At 66.5% G+C, this 16,973-nt stretch overlaps 1 protein-coding gene across 1 annotated transcript; it reads right to left on the bottom strand.

Annotated features, from left to right (window-relative positions):
- Positions 1-1,259: 1,259 nt before the first annotated feature.
- On the bottom strand, positions 1,260-16,743 carry FKRP (fukutin related protein). The gene is made up of 2 exons (XM_077286425.1): positions 16,471-16,743; positions 1,260-2,967 (listed from the first exon to the last, which is right to left on the bottom strand). Exon 2 carries the CDS (start codon positions 2,936-2,938, stop codon positions 1,490-1,492), a length of 1,449 nt encoding a protein of 482 aa, XP_077142540.1. The 5' UTR covers positions 2,939-2,967; positions 16,471-16,743; the 3' UTR covers positions 1,260-1,489.
- Between the last annotated feature and the right edge of the window lie 230 nt (positions 16,744-16,973).

Genomic DNA, 16,973 nt, shown 5'->3' with positions numbered 1-16,973 from the left:
ACCTAATAAAGTGGCCGGTGAGAGGTTTTTTTTGGGGGGGAATGGGAACTTCGTGGGCATACAAAGATGGCAACATTGGGGACCTTCAGCAGGAACATAACTGTCTTAACTCATCGGCACGCAGCGATCTCGTGTACAGAAGGGGGATGAGCACGCTCAGACTGTAACCATTTAAATGCTGCTGTCAAAGTTTGACAGCTATGATCGGAGCCAACTTCTGTTACTGCTGTTTGAGCCAGATAGTGGAGTCAGCAGCTGCGCTTGTTCCTTACACCCACACTGGACATAGAAGGTACTTGGACATTGCATGTAGGCAACAGCGAGATGATCATTTTGAGTCAGATGTAGCGGGTGCTCTTCATGTTGTGGGCCCTGCACCCCTCGCCCCCGCTGACCGCCTGGCTCCGGCCTCCTGCATCCCTCGCCCCCGCTGACCGCCTGGCTCCGGCCTCCTGCACCCCTCACCCCAGCTGACCGCCTGGCTCCGGCCTCCTGCACCCCTCGCCCCAGCTGACCGCCCGGCTCCGGCCTCCTGCACTCCTCGCCCCCGCTGACCGTCCGGCTCCGGCCTCCTGCACCCCTCGCCCCCGCTGACCGTCCGGCTCCGGCCTCCTGCACCCCTCGCCCCCGCTGACCGTCCGGCTCCGGCCTCCTGCACCCCTCGCCCCCGCTGACCGCCCGGCTCCGGCCTCCTGCACCCCTCGCCCCCGCTGACCGCCCGGCTCCGGCCTCCCGCACCCCACCTGGCTCCGGCCTCCCGCACCCCACCTGGCTCCGGCCTCCTGCACCCCCGCTGACCGCCCGGCTCCGGCCTCCCGCACCCCCGCTGACCGCCTGGCTCCGGCCTGCTGCACCCCTCGCCCCCGCTGACCGCCCGGCTCTGGCCTCCCGCACCCCGCCTGGCTCCGGCCTCCTGCACCCCCGCTGACCGCCCGGCTCCGGCCTGCGGCACCCCTCACCCCCCCTGACCAACTGGCTCCAGCCTCCTGCACCTCTCGCCCCCGCTGACCGACTGGCTCCGACATCCTGCACCCCTCGCCCCCGCTGCCCGACCAGCTCCGACGTCCTGCACCCCTCGCCCCCGCTGACCGACCGGCTCCGACGTCCTGCACCCCTCGCCCCCACTGACCGCCTGGCTCCAGCCTCCTGCACCCCTCGCCCCCGCTGACCGACTGGCTCCAGCCTCCTGCACCCCTCGCCCCCGCTGACCGACTGGCTCCTGCACCCCTCGCCCCCGCTGACCGCCTGGCTCCTGCACCCCTCGCCCCCGCTGACCGCCTGGCTCTGGCCTCCTGCACCCCTCGCCCCCGCTGACCGCCTGGCTCTGGCCTCCTGCACCCCTCGCCCCCGCTGACCGACTGGCTCCAGCCTCCTGCACCTCTCACCACCACTGACCGCCTGGCTCCGACGTCCTGCACCCCTCGCCGCGATGACCACCTGGCTCTCGCCTCCTCCACCCCTCGCCCCCGATGACCGCCTGGTTCCGGCCTCACTGCCCCTCTATTCTCAGTACGGCTGGGTTTGGATACTGAGGAACCTCTATTGCTCTCTCCCCAAACTTCATCTTCAGCAGCTCCACATGGTGATTTGGAGCCTGAACTAAAGCACCAGCAAAAGGCAACGTCTGGAGGGGCCGGAGGAAGCGCTCTGGAAACTCAATGTCCTGCGGGTGACCGGTCCACGAGTCCCGGGTCATTAACCCATCCCGGGGATAGAAAGGCCACAGATCCACATGTAAGTGGTTGCTCTGACTGTACTGCACCCTGAAGAAGTCGCCCTCCACGGCCCGCTCCCACACAAAGCCCTCCTCATCTATGAGAGACCCCCCCTGAGCCCCCCGAAGCTCTGGACACAGTGTGACATCTTCCAGGTAGATGCCCAGATCCACATCAAAGTCCCAAGGTATGATGTCCCCGTGCCGGGCCGCCCCCAGCAAGCTTCCACCTTCGAGCCAGTACCGTATATTGTTTGCTTCCAGGACCTTGATAACATGGAGGGCAGTGACCCTCAGCGCACGGAGGCAGCAGGGGGGTGTCCAGCGCCCCTCATACAGGTAATCCGGGGTTTCTCCAACCACAGTCCCAAAGCAGCGCGGGGTCTCCTTACTGCATCCGAACCAGCGATCCCCTCCGTCCAGACCGCGGACCCGTCTAATGTTCAGCGCTCGCATTGTTGCTGCCTCCTCCGCTCGCTCCGCCTGCTCGGCCTTCCAGCGACCATGGTCTGTTGCTGGAAACGAAGTGCGAGGAAACACAGCGTCAGCCATCACCTTAACCTTCCACCCCCGAAGAGCTGCCTGGATAAATATGGCCGCCTGTAGAGGGCGGGAGAGAGGGAAAGGCAGGTCAAACAAGTCACGGGAGCGCATCAGCAGGACGGCAGCGCCAGACACGGCTCCGCAGGACTCTCCGGTGCCGGCCGCTCGGTACTGTGCTGTCCACTCGCGCTGAGACACGTTCAGGTGCAGACAGTGCAGGGCAGCGCCAGCTCCGGCCGCCACGAGCCGGACTCCGGGGGGAGCATCGCGCAGTCCTCGAGCCATCCGCTCCAGGAGATCAGGAGGGTCCAGAGCACATCCATCCGGAACCAGCGCCACCAGACGAGTGTGAACATGGGACTCTAGGCGGGAGGCCGAGCCGGGCTGCTCCGGGGACGGGTGAAGCCGCAGCAGGGTTACCCCAGGTACCGGGGGGTACGGAGCCGTCTCTGAAGCCACCAGGATATGGAGAGAAGGGTGGGAGCGCAGGAAGCTGCGGTGTAACTCCGCCAGGCCATGCTCAAAGGGGCGGAACTCCCGCACAATGACGGTGACCCCAGCGGACAACGAGGATGGAGGGCGTCCTGCCGGCCGAACGTGGAGGTGCCAGGTGTAGTACAGCAGCAGCACATTACAGAGCAGGGTCAGCGCCACCAGGACGTGGCAGAGCGGGCAGCGCATCCTGCGGCCATCACACGTCCCTGCCCAGCCTGCGGGAGAAGACAACACATTACTACACCAGGGATGGTGGGGGTTATGGGACCTCGGCCCCGTCTGGATGGTGGGTGTTATGGGACCTCGGCCCCGTCTGGATGGTGGGTGTTATGGGACCTCGGCCCCGTCTGGATGGTGGGTGTTATGGGACCTCGGCCCCGTCTGGATGGTGGGTGTTATGGGACCTCGGCCCCGTCTGGATGGTGGGTGTTATGGGACCTCGGCCCCGTCTGGATGGTGGGTGTTATGGGACCTCGGCCCCGTCTGGATGGTGGGTGTTATGGGACCTCGGCCCCGTCTGGATGGTGGGTGTTATGGGACCTCGGCCCCGTCTGGATGGTGGGGGTTATGGGACCTCGGCCCCGTCTGGATGGTGGGTGTTATGGGACCTCGGCCCCGTCTGGATGGTGGGGGTTATGGGACCTCGGCCCCGTCTGGATGGTGGGGGTTATGGGACCTCGGCCCCGTCTGGATGGTGGGGGTTATGGGACCTCGGCCCCGTCTGGATGGTGGGGGTTATGGGACCTCGGCCCCGTCTGGATGGTGGGGGTTATGGGACCTCGGCCCCGTCTGGATGGTGGGGGTTATGGGACCTCGGCCCCGTCTGGATGGTGGGGGTTATGGGACCTCGGCCCCGTCTGGATGGTGGGGGTTATGGGACCTCGGCCCCGTCTGGATGGTGGGGGTTATGGGACCTCGGCCCCGTCTGGATGGTGGGGGTTATGGGACCTCGGCCCCGTCTGGATGGTGGGGGTTATGGGACCTCGGCCCCGTCTGGATGGTGGGGGTTATGGGACCTCGGCCCCGTCTGGATGGTGGGGGTTATGGGACCTCGGCCCCGTCTGGATGGTGGGGGTTATGGGACCTCGGCCCCGTCTGGATGGTGGGGGTTATGGGACCTCGGCCCCGTCTGGATGGTGGGGGTTATGGGACCTCGGCCCCGTCTGGATGGTGGGGGTTATGGGACCTCGGCCCCGTCTGGATGGTGGGGGTTATGGGACCTCGGCCCCGTCTGGATGGTGGGGGTTATGGGACCTCGGCCCCGTCTGGATGGTGGGGGTTATGGGACCTCGGCCCCGTCTGGATGGTGGGGGTTATGGGACCTCGGCCCCGTCTGGATGGTGGGGGTTATGGGACCTCGGCCCCGTCTGGATGGTGGGGGTTATGGGACCTCGGCCCCGTCTGGATGGTGGGGGTTATGGGACCTCGGCCCCGTCTGGATGGTGGGGGTTATGGGACCTCGGCCCCGTCTGGATGGTGGGGGTTATGGGACCTCGGCCCCGTCTGGATGGTGGGGGTTATGGGACCTCGGCCCCGTCTGGATGGTGGGGGTTATGGGACCTCGGCCCCGTCTGGATGGTGGGGGTTATGGGACCTCGGCCCCGTCTGGATGGTGGGGGTTATGGGACCTCGGCCCCGTCTGGATGGTGGGGGTTATGGGACCTCGGCCCCGTCTGGATGGTGGGGGTTATGGGACCTCGGCCCCGTCTGGATGGTGGGGGTTATGGGACCTCGGCCCCGTCTGGATGGTGGGGGTTATGGGACCTCGGCCCCGTCTGGATGGTGGGGGTTATGGGACCTCGGCCCCGTCTGGATGGTGGGGGTTATGGGACCTCGGCCCCGTCTGGATGGTGGGGGTTATGGGACCTCGGCCCCGTCTGGATGGTGGGGGTTATGGGACCTCGGCCCCGTCTGGATGGTGGGGGTTATGGGACCTCGGCCCCGTCTGGATGGTGGGGGTTATGGGACCTCGGCCCCGTCTGGATGGTGGGGGTTATGGGACCTCGGCCCCGTCTGGATGGTGGGGGTTATGGGACCTCGGCCCCGTCTGGATGGTGGGGGTTATGGGACCTCGGCCCCGTCTGGATGGTGGGGGTTATGGGACCTCGGCCCCGTCTGGATGGTGGGGGTTATGGGACCTCGGCCCCGTCTGGATGGTGGGGGTTATGGGACCTCGGCCCCGTCTGGATGGTGGGGGTTATGGGACCTCGGCCCCGTCTGGATGGTGGGGGTTATGGGACCTCGGCCCCGTCTGGATGGTGGGGGTTATGGGACCTCGGCCCCGTCTGGATGGTGGGGGTTATGGGACCTCGGCCCCGTCTGGATGGTGGGGGTTATGGGACCTCGGCCCCGTCTGGATGGTGGGGGTTATGGGACCTCGGCCCCGTCTGGATGGTGGGGGTTATGGGACCTCGGCCCCGTCTGGATGGTGGGGGTTATGGGACCTCGGCCCCGTCTGGATGGTGGGGGTTATGGGACCTCGGCCCCGTCTGGATGGTGGGGGTTATGGGACCTCGGCCCCGTCTGGATGGTGGGGGTTATGGGACCTCGGCCCCGTCTGGATGGTGGGGGTTATGGGACCTCGGCCCCGTCTGGATGGTGGGGGTTATGGGACCTCGGCCCCGTCTGGATGGTGGGGGTTATGGGACCTCGGCCCCGTCTGGATGGTGGGGGTTATGGGACCTCGGCCCCGTCTGGATGGTGGGGGTTATGGGACCTCGGCCCCGTCTGGATGGTGGGGGTTATGGGACCTCGGCCCCGTCTGGATGGTGGGGGTTATGGGACCTCGGCCCCGTCTGGATGGTGGGGGTTATGGGACCTCGGCCCCGTCTGGATGGTGGGGGTTATGGGACCTCGGCCCCGTCTGGATGGTGGGGGTTATGGGACCTCGGCCCCGTCTGGATGGTGGGGGTTATGGGACCTCGGCCCCGTCTGGATGGTGGGGGTTATGGGACCTCGGCCCCGTCTGGATGGTGGGGGTTATGGGACCTCGGCCCCGTCTGGATGGTGGGGGTTATGGGACCTCGGCCCCGTCTGGATGGTGGGGGTTATGGGACCTCGGCCCCGTCTGGATGGTGGGGGTTATGGGACCTCGGCCCCGTCTGGATGGTGGGGGTTATGGGACCTCGGCCCCGTCTGGATGGTGGGGGTTATGGGACCTCGGCCCCGTCTGGATGGTGGGGGTTATGGGACCTCGGCCCCGTCTGGATGGTGGGGGTTATGGGACCTCGGCCCCGTCTGGATGGTGGGGGTTATGGGACCTCGGCCCCGTCTGGATGGTGGGGGTTATGGGACCTCGGCCCCGTCTGGATGGTGGGGGTTATGGGACCTCGGCCCCGTCTGGATGGTGGGGGTTATGGGACCTCGGCCCCGTCTGGATGGTGGGGGTTATGGGACCTCGGCCCCGTCTGGATGGTGGGGGTTATGGGACCTCGGCCCCGTCTGGATGGTGGGGGTTATGGGACCTCGGCCCCGTCTGGATGGTGGGGGTTATGGGACCTCGGCCCCGTCTGGATGGTGGGGGTTATGGGACCTCGGCCCCGTCTGGATGGTGGGGGTTATGGGACCTCGGCCCCGTCTGGATGGTGGGGGTTATGGGACCTCGGCCCCGTCTGGATGGTGGGGGTTATGGGACCTCGGCCCCGTCTGGATGGTGGGGGTTATGGGACCTCGGCCCCGTCTGGATGGTGGGGGTTATGGGACCTCGGCCCCGTCTGGATGGTGGGGGTTATGGGACCTCGGCCCCGTCTGGATGGTGGGGGTTATGGGACCTCGGCCCCGTCTGGATGGTGGGGGTTATGGGACCTCGGCCCCGTCTGGATGGTGGGGGTTATGGGACCTCGGCCCCGTCTGGATGGTGGGGGTTATGGGACCTCGGCCCCGTCTGGATGGTGGGGGTTATGGGACCTCGGCCCCGTCTGGATGGTGGGGGTTATGGGACCTCGGCCCCGTCTGGATGGTGGGGGTTATGGGACCTCGGCCCCGTCTGGATGGTGGGGGTTATGGGACCTCGGCCCCGTCTGGATGGTGGGGGTTATGGGACCTCGGCCCCGTCTGGATGGTGGGGGTTATGGGACCTCGGCCCCGTCTGGATGGTGGGGGTTATGGGACCTCGGCCCCGTCTGGATGGTGGGGGTTATGGGACCTCGGCCCCGTCTGGATGGTGGGGGTTATGGGACCTCGGCCCCGTCTGGATGGTGGGGGTTATGGGACCTCGGCCCCGTCTGGATGGTGGGGGTTATGGGACCTCGGCCCCGTCTGGATGGTGGGGGTTATGGGACCTCGGCCCCGTCTGGATGGTGGGGGTTATGGGACCTCGGCCCCGTCTGGATGGTGGGGGTTATGGGACCTCGGCCCCGTCTGGATGGTGGGGGTTATGGGACCTCGGCCCCGTCTGGATGGTGGGGGTTATGGGACCTCGGCCCCGTCTGGATGGTGGGGGTTATGGGACCTCGGCCCCGTCTGGATGGTGGGGGTTATGGGACCTCGGCCCCGTCTGGATGGTGGGGGTTATGGGACCTCGGCCCCGTCTGGATGGTGGGGGTTATGGGACCTCGGCCCCGTCTGGATGGTGGGGGTTATGGGACCTCGGCCCCGTCTGGATGGTGGGGGTTATGGGACCTCGGCCCCGTCTGGATGGTGGGGGTTATGGGACCTCGGCCCCGTCTGGATGGTGGGGGTTATGGGACCTCGGCCCCGTCTGGATGGTGGGGGTTATGGGACCTCGGCCCCGTCTGGATGGTGGGGGTTATGGGACCTCGGCCCCGTCTGGATGGTGGGGGTTATGGGACCTCGGCCCCGTCTGGATGGTGGGGGTTATGGGACCTCGGCCCCGTCTGGATGGTGGGGGTTATGGGACCTCGGCCCCGTCTGGATGGTGGGGGTTATGGGACCTCGGCCCCGTCTGGATGGTGGGGGTTATGGGACCTCGGCCCCGTCTGGATGGTGGGGGTTATGGGACCTCGGCCCCGTCTGGATGGTGGGGGTTATGGGACCTCGGCCCCGTCTGGATGGTGGGGGTTATGGGACCTCGGCCCCGTCTGGATGGTGGGGGTTATGGGACCTCGGCCCCGTCTGGATGGTGGGGGTTATGGGACCTCGGCCCCGTCTGGATGGTGGGGGTTATGGGACCTCGGCCCCGTCTGGATGGTGGGGGTTATGGGACCTCGGCCCCGTCTGGATGGTGGGGGTTATGGGACCTCGGCCCCGTCTGGATGGTGGGGGTTATGGGACCTCGGCCCCGTCTGGATGGTGGGGGTTATGGGACCTCGGCCCCGTCTGGATGGTGGGGGTTATGGGACCTCGGCCCCGTCTGGATGGTGGGGGTTATGGGACCTCGGCCCCGTCTGGATGGTGGGGGTTATGGGACCTCGGCCCCGTCTGGATGGTGGGGGTTATGGGACCTCGGCCCCGTCTGGATGGTGGGGGTTATGGGACCTCGGCCCCGTCTGGATGGTGGGGGTTATGGGACCTCGGCCCCGTCTGGATGGTGGGGGTTATGGGACCTCGGCCCCGTCTGGATGGTGGGGGTTATGGGACCTCGGCCCCGTCTGGATGGTGGGGGTTATGGGACCTCGGCCCCGTCTGGATGGTGGGGGTTATGGGACCTCGGCCCCGTCTGGATGGTGGGGGTTATGGGACCTCGGCCCCGTCTGGATGGTGGGGGTTATGGGACCTCGGCCCCGTCTGGATGGTGGGGGTTATGGGACCTCGGCCCCGTCTGGATGGTGGGGGTTATGGGACCTCGGCCCCGTCTGGATGGTGGGGGTTATGGGACCTCGGCCCCGTCTGGATGGTGGGGGTTATGGGACCTCGGCCCCGTCTGGATGGTGGGGGTTATGGGACCTCGGCCCCGTCTGGATGGTGGGGGTTATGGGACCTCGGCCCCGTCTGGATGGTGGGGGTTATGGGACCTCGGCCCCGTCTGGATGGTGGGGGTTATGGGACCTCGGCCCCGTCTGGATGGTGGGGGTTATGGGACCTCGGCCCCGTCTGGATGGTGGGGGTTATGGGACCTCGGCCCCGTCTGGATGGTGGGGGTTATGGGACCTCGGCCCCGTCTGGATGGTGGGGGTTATGGGACCTCGGCCCCGTCTGGATGGTGGGGGTTATGGGACCTCGGCCCCGTCTGGATGGTGGGGGTTATGGGACCTCGGCCCCGTCTGGATGGTGGGGGTTATGGGACCTCGGCCCCGTCTGGATGGTGGGGGTTATGGGACCTCGGCCCCGTCTGGATGGTGGGGGTTATGGGACCTCGGCCCCGTCTGGATGGTGGGGGTTATGGGACCTCGGCCCCGTCTGGATGGTGGGGGTTATGGGACCTCGGCCCCGTCTGGATGGTGGGGGTTATGGGACCTCGGCCCCGTCTGGATGGTGGGGGTTATGGGACCTCGGCCCCGTCTGGATGGTGGGGGTTATGGGACCTCGGCCCCGTCTGGATGGTGGGGGTTATGGGACCTCGGCCCCGTCTGGATGGTGGGGGTTATGGGACCTCGGCCCCGTCTGGATGGTGGGGGTTATGGGACCTCGGCCCCGTCTGGATGGTGGGGGTTATGGGACCTCGGCCCCGTCTGGATGGTGGGGGTTATGGGACCTCGGCCCCGTCTGGATGGTGGGGGTTATGGGACCTCGGCCCCGTCTGGATGGTGGGGGTTATGGGACCTCGGCCCCGTCTGGATGGTGGGGGTTATGGGACCTCGGCCCCGTCTGGATGGTGGGGGTTATGGGACCTCGGCCCCGTCTGGATGGTGGGGGTTATGGGACCTCGGCCCCGTCTGGATGGTGGGGGTTATGGGACCTCGGCCCCGTCTGGATGGTGGGGGTTATGGGACCTCGGCCCCGTCTGGATGGTGGGGGTTATGGGACCTCGGCCCCGTCTGGATGGTGGGGGTTATGGGACCTCGGCCCCGTCTGGATGGTGGGGGTTATGGGACCTCGGCCCCGTCTGGATGGTGGGGGTTATGGGACCTCGGCCCCGTCTGGATGGTGGGGGTTATGGGACCTCGGCCCCGTCTGGATGGTGGGGGTTATGGGACCTCGGCCCCGTCTGGATGGTGGGGGTTATGGGACCTCGGCCCCGTCTGGATGGTGGGGGTTATGGGACCTCGGCCCCGTCTGGATGGTGGGGGTTATGGGACCTCGGCCCCGTCTGGATGGTGGGGGTTATGGGACCTCGGCCCCGTCTGGATGGTGGGGGTTATGGGACCTCGGCCCCGTCTGGATGGTGGGGGTTATGGGACCTCGGCCCCGTCTGGATGGTGGGGGTTATGGGACCTCGGCCCCGTCTGGATGGTGGGGGTTATGGGACCTCGGCCCCGTCTGGATGGTGGGGGTTATGGGACCTCGGCCCCGTCTGGATGGTGGGGGTTATGGGACCTCGGCCCCGTCTGGATGGTGGGGGTTATGGGACCTCGGCCCCGTCTGGATGGTGGGGGTTATGGGACCTCGGCCCCGTCTGGATGGTGGGGGTTATGGGACCTCGGCCCCGTCTGGATGGTGGGGGTTATGGGACCTCGGCCCCGTCTGGATGGTGGGGGTTATGGGACCTCGGCCCCGTCTGGATGGTGGGGGTTATGGGACCTCGGCCCCGTCTGGATGGTGGGGGTTATGGGACCTCGGCCCCGTCTGGATGGTGGGGGTTATGGGACCTCGGCCCCGTCTGGATGGTGGGGGTTATGGGACCTCGGCCCCGTCTGGATGGTGGGGGTTATGGGACCTCGGCCCCGTCTGGATGGTGGGGGTTATGGGACCTCGGCCCCGTCTGGATGGTGGGGGTTATGGGACCTCGGCCCCGTCTGGATGGTGGGGGTTATGGGACCTCGGCCCCGTCTGGATGGTGGGGGTTATGGGACCTCGGCCCCGTCTGGATGGTGGGGGTTATGGGACCTCGGCCCCGTCTGGATGGTGGGGGTTATGGGACCTCGGCCCCGTCTGGATGGTGGGGGTTATGGGACCTCGGCCCCGTCTGGATGGTGGGGGTTATGGGACCTCGGCCCCGTCTGGATGGTGGGGGTTATGGGACCTCGGCCCCGTCTGGATGGTGGGGGTTATGGGACCTCGGCCCCGTCTGGATGGTGGGGGTTATGGGACCTCGGCCCCGTCTGGATGGTGGGGGTTATGGGACCTCGGCCCCGTCTGGATGGTGGGGGTTATGGGACCTCGGCCCCGTCTGGATGGTGGGGGTTATGGGACCTCGGCCCCGTCTGGATGGTGGGGGTTATGGGACCTCGGCCCCGTCTGGATGGTGGGGGTTATGGGACCTCGGCCCCGTCTGGATGGTGGGGGTTATGGGACCTCGGCCCCGTCTGGATGGTGGGGGTTATGGGACCTCGGCCCCGTCTGGATGGTGGGGGTTATGGGACCTCGGCCCCGTCTGGATGGTGGGGGTTATGGGACCTCGGCCCCGTCTGGATGGTGGGGGTTATGGGACCTCGGCCCCGTCTGGATGGTGGGGGTTATGGGACCTCGGCCCCGTCTGGATGGTGGGGGTTATGGGACCTCGGCCCCGTCTGGATGGTGGGGGTTATGGGACCTCGGCCCCGTCTGGATGGTGGGGGTTATGGGACCTCGGCCCCGTCTGGATGGTGGGGGTTATGGGACCTCGGCCCCGTCTGGATGGTGGGGGTTATGGGACCTCGGCCCCGTCTGGATGGTGGGGGTTATGGGACCTCGGCCCCGTCTGGATGGTGGGGGTTATGGGACCTCGGCCCCGTCTGGATGGTGGGGGTTATGGGACCTCGGCCCCGTCTGGATGGTGGGGGTTATGGGACCTCGGCCCCGTCTGGATGGTGGGGGTTATGGGACCTCGGCCCCGTCTGGATGGTGGGGGTTATGGGACCTCGGCCCCGTCTGGATGGTGGGGGTTATGGGACCTCGGCCCCGTCTGGATGGTGGGGGTTATGGGACCTCGGCCCCGTCTGGATGGTGGGGGTTATGGGACCTCGGCCCCGTCTGGATGGTGGGGGTTATGGGACCTCGGCCCCGTCTGGATGGTGGGGGTTATGGGACCTCGGCCCCGTCTGGATGGTGGGGGTTATGGGACCTCGGCCCCGTCTGGATGGTGGGGGTTATGGGACCTCGGCCCCGTCTGGATGGTGGGGGTTATGGGACCTCGGCCCCGTCTGGATGGTGGGGGTTATGGGACCTCGGCCCCGTCTGGATGGTGGGGGTTATGGGACCTCGGCCCCGTCTGGATGGTGGGGGTTATGGGACCTCGGCCCCGTCTGGATGGTGGGGGTTATGGGACCTCGGCCCCGTCTGGATGGTGGGGGTTATGGGACCTCGGCCCCGTCTGGATGGTGGGGGTTATGGGACCTCGGCCCCGTCTGGATGGTGGGGGTTATGGGACCTCGGCCCCGTCTGGATGGTGGGGGTTATGGGACCTCGGCCCCGTCTGGATGGTGGGGGTTATGGGACCTCGGCCCCGTCTGGATGGTGGGGGTTATGGGACCTCGGCCCCGTCTGGATGGTGGGGGTTATGGGACCTCGGCCCCGTCTGGATGGTGGGGGTTATGGGACCTCGGCCCCGTCTGGATGGTGGGGGTTATGGGACCTCGGCCCCGTCTGGATGGTGGGGGTTATGGGACCTCGGCCCCGTCTGGATGGTGGGGGTTATGGGACCTCGGCCCCGTCTGGATGGTGGGGGTTATGGGACCTCGGCCCCGTCTGGATGGTGGGGGTTATGGGACCTCGGCCCCGTCTGGATGGTGGGGGTTATGGGACCTCGGCCCCGTCTGGATGGTGGGGGTTATGGGACCTCGGCCCCGTCTGGATGGTGGGGGTTATGGGACCTCGGCCCCGTCTGGATGGTGGGGGTTATGGGACCTCGGCCCCGTCTGGATGGTGGGGGTTATGGGACCTCGGCCCCGTCTGGATGGTGGGGGTTATGGGACCTCGGCCCCGTCTGGATGGTGGGGGTTATGGGACCTCGGCCCCGTCTGGATGGTGGGGGTTATGGGACCTCGGCCCCGTCTGGATGGTGGGGGTTATGGGACCTCGGCCCCGTCTGGATGGTGGGGGTTATGGGACCTCGGCCCCGTCTGGATGGTGGGGGTTATGGGACCTCGGCCCCGTCTGGATGGTGGGGGTTATGGGACCTCGGCCCCGTCTGGATGGTGGGGGTTATGGGACCTCGGCCCCGTCTGGATGGTGGGGGTTATGGGACCTCGGCCCCGTCTGGATGGTGGGGGTTATGGGACCTCGGCCCCGTCTGGATGGTGGGGGTTATGGGACCTCGGCCCCGTCTGGATGGTGGGGGTTATGGGACCTCGGCCCCGTCTGGATGGTGGGGGTTATGGGACCTCGGCCCCGTCTGGATGGTGGGGGTTATGGGACCTCGGCCCCGTCTGGATGGTGGGGGTTATGGGACCTCGGCCCCGTCTGGATGGTGGGGGTTATGGGACCTCGGCCCCGTCTGGATGGTGGGGGTTATGGGACCTCGGCCCCGTCTGGATGGTGGGGGTTATGGGACCTCGGCCCCGTCTGGATGGTGGGGGTTATGGGACCTCGGCCCCGTCTGGATGGTGGGGGTTATGGGACCTCGGCCCCGTCTGGATGGTGGGGGTTATGGGACCTCGGCCCCGTCTGGATGGTGGGGGTTATGGGACCTCGGCCCCGTCTGGATGGTGGGGGTTATGGGACCTCGGCCCCGTCTGGATGGTGGGGGTTATGGGACCTCGGCCCCGTCTGGATGGTGGGGGTTATGGGACCTCGGCCCCGTCTGGATGGTGGGGGTTATGGGACCTCGGCCCCGTCTGGATGGTGGGGGTTATGGGACCTCGGCCCCGTCTGGATGGTGGGGGTTATGGGACCTCGGCCCCGTCTGGATGGTGGGGGTTATGGGACCTCGGCCCCGTCTGGATGGTGGGGGTTATGGGACCTCGGCCCCGTCTGGATGGTGGGGGTTATGGGACCTCGGCCCCGTCTGGATGGTGGGGGTTATGGGACCTCGGCCCCGTCTGGATGGTGGGGGTTATGGGACCTCGGCCCCGTCTGGATGGTGGGGGTTATGGGACCTCGGCCCCGTCTGGATGGTGGGGGTTATGGGACCTCGGCCCCGTCTGGATGGTGGGGGTTATGGGACCTCGGCCCCGTCTGGATGGTGGGGGTTATGGGACCTCGGCCCCGTCTGGATGGTGGGGGTTATGGGACCTCGGCCCCGTCTGGATGGTGGGGGTTATGGGACCTCGGCCCCGTCTGGATGGTGGGGGTTATGGGACCTCGGCCCCGTCTGGATGGTGGGGGTTATGGGACCTCGGCCCCGTCTGGATGGTGGGGGTTATGGGACCTCGGCCCCGTCTGGATGGTGGGGGTTATGGGACCTCGGCCCCGTCTGGATGGTGGGGGTTATGGGACCTCGGCCCCGTCTGGATGGTGGGGGTTATGGGACCTCGGCCCCGTCTGGATGGTGGGGGTTATGGGACCTCGGCCCCGTCTGGATGGTGGGGGTTATGGGACCTCGGCCCCGTCTGGATGGTGGGGGTTATGGGACCTCGGCCCCGTCTGGATGGTGGGGGTTATGGGACCTCGGCCCCGTCTGGATGGTGGGGGTTATGGGACCTCGGCCCCGTCTGGATGGTGGGGGTTATGGGACCTCGGCCCCGCCTGGATGGTGGGGGTTATGGGACCTCGGCCCCGCCTGGATGGTGGGGGTTATGGGCGCTCGGCCCCGTCTGGATGGTGGGGGTTATGGGCGCTCGGCCCCGTCTGGATGATGAGGGTTATCGGCGCACAGCTCTGTATGAATGATAGGGGTTATGGGCGCTCGGCCCCGTCTGGATGGTGGGGGTTATGGGACCTCGGCCCCGTCTGGATGATGGGGGTTATGGGCGCTCGGCCCCGTCTGGATGATGGGGGTTATGGGCGCTCGGCCCCGTCTGGATGATGGGGGTTATGGGCGCTCGGCCCCGTCTGGATGATGGGGGTTATGGGCGCTCGGCCCCGTCTGGATGATGGGGGTTATGGGCGCTCGGCCCCGTCTGGATGATGGGGGTTATGGGCGCTCGGCCCCGTCTGGATGATGGGGGTTATGGGCGCTCGGCCCCGTCTGGATGATGGGGGTTATGGGCGCTCGGCCCCGTCTGGATGATGGGGGTTATGGGCGCTCGGCCCCGTCTGGATGATGGGGGTTATGGGCGCTCGGCCCCGTCTGGATGATGGGGGTTATGGGCGCTCGGCCCCGTCTGGATGATGGGGGTTATGGGCGCTCGGCCTCGTCTGGATGATGGGGGTTATGGGCGCTCGGCCCCGTCTGGATGATGGGGGTTATGGGCGCTCGGCCCCGTCTGGATGATGGGGGTTATGGGCGCTCGGCCCCGTCTGGATGATGGGGGTTATGGGCGCTCGGCCCCGTCTGGATGATGGGGGTTATGGGCGCTCGGCCCCGTCTGGATGATGGGGGTTATGGGCGCTCGGCCCCGTCTGGATGATGGGGGTTATGGGCGCTCGGCCCCGTCTGGATGATGGGGGTTATGGGCGCTCGGCCCCGTCTGGATGATGGGGGTTATGGGCGCTCGGCCCCGTCTGGATGATGGGGGTTATGGGCGCTCGGCCCCGTCTGGATGATGGGGGTTATGGGCGCTCGGCCCCGTCTGGATGATGGGGGTTATGGGCGCTCGGCCCCGTCTGGATGATGGGGGTTATGGGCGCTCGGCCCCGTCTGGATGATGGGGGTTATGGGCGCTCGGCCCCGTCTGGATGATGGGGGTTATGGGCGCTCGGCCCCGTCTGGATGATGGGGGTTATGGGCGCTCGGCCCCGTCTGGATGATGGGGGTTATGGGCGCTCGGCCCCGTCTGGATGATGGGGGTTATGGGCGCTCGGCCCCGTCTGGATGATGGGGGTTATGGGCGCTCGGCCCCGTCTGGATGATGGGGGTTATGGGCGCTCGGCCCCGTCTGGATGATGGGGGTTATGGGCGCTCGGCCCCGTCTGGATGATGGGGGTTATGGGCGCTCGGCCCCGTCTGGATGATGGGGGTTATGGGCGCTCGGCCCCGTCTGGATTATGGGGGTTATGGGCGCTCGGCCCCGTCTGGATGATGGGGGTTATGGGCGCTCGGCCCCGTCTGGATTATGGGGGTTATGGGCGCTCGGCCCCGTCTGGATGATTGGGGTTATGGGCGCTCGGCCCCGTCTGGATGATGGGGGTTATGGGCGCTCGGCCCCGTCTGGATGATGGGGGTTATGGGCGCTCGGCCCCGTCTGGATGATGGGGGTTATGGGCGCTCGGCCCCGTCTGGATGATGGGGGTTATGGGCGCTCGGCCCCGTCTGGATGATGGGGGTTATGGGCGCTCGGCCCCGTCTGGATGATGGGGGTTATGGGCGCTCGGCCCCGTCTGGATGATGGGGGTTATGGGCGCTCGGCCCCGTCTGGATGATGGGGGTTATGGGCGCTCGGCCCCGTCTCGATGATGGGGGTTATCGGCGCACAGCTCTGTATGGATGATGGGGGTTATGGGCGCTTGGTCTGGTCTTGGATGATGGGAGTTATGAGCTCGGTCTGACAGTCCGGTTGCTATGGAGATATTGCTACACAGGTTATCAGACTCCATAGTAACGGGTCACATGACTGTTACACAGCCCCTATGGGTCAGTGGGGCCCTAACCTCTGCCGGGTGCCGGGACGCAGCACATTTTAGAGGCCCCCTCGCCTCGCGCATCTATGACCTCGGCTCACATTGACCTATAATTACGGCTTCAGGTTTCCCCTTTTTCTTACCGTTAGAAAGCCCGAAATCCCTGATGGAAACGTGACCGGAGAGCAGGCGGAGCACCGTGCGGCCGCGAGGTGCCGGCTCTATGAGGGAGGAGCCGCCATCACCGCAGTTTCCGCCGCTGGATACAATGTATCACTGCATTTACATCAAACCCACGTGTTTTCCTATGTTCCCGCCCCTATGACGTCACTTATTCTAAACTTTATTGTTCTCCACGACACGGACATAAAGAAACACTGTCTGTTCCTTCAGGAGTTTGTCTCCGCCCACCTCCTAAACAACACTGTCAGCTCCTCCCTGGGTTACGCCCACTGATGACGTTAAAAGCTCTACTTTGACGTGGCAACGCATTAGGGTGTGGCTAGTAGGGGGCATTTATAACGGCAGCCTAGGCAACTATGTGCTTATTGGCTCTTAGAGAGCTAAATACTAATCCGTGATTGGCTGCTACGTTCCTCTGAGTAATGGTATTGGCTCAGCTAAATGTCAGTTATGCAGGCTTCTT

This window comes from Ranitomeya variabilis, chromosome 2 (assembly GCF_051348905.1).
Source record: "Ranitomeya variabilis isolate aRanVar5 chromosome 2, aRanVar5.hap1, whole genome shotgun sequence".
In the NCBI taxonomy this organism is placed as follows: domain Eukaryota; kingdom Metazoa; phylum Chordata; class Amphibia; order Anura; family Dendrobatidae; genus Ranitomeya; species Ranitomeya variabilis.
This window is presented reverse-complemented; position numbering and strand designations above follow the sequence as displayed.

Excerpts from the sequence above, each read along its gene's own strand:
- FKRP (XM_077286425.1), bottom strand. The coding sequence starts at position 2,938 with ATGCGCTGCCCGCTCTGCCACGTCCTGGTGGCGCTGACCCTGCTCTGT.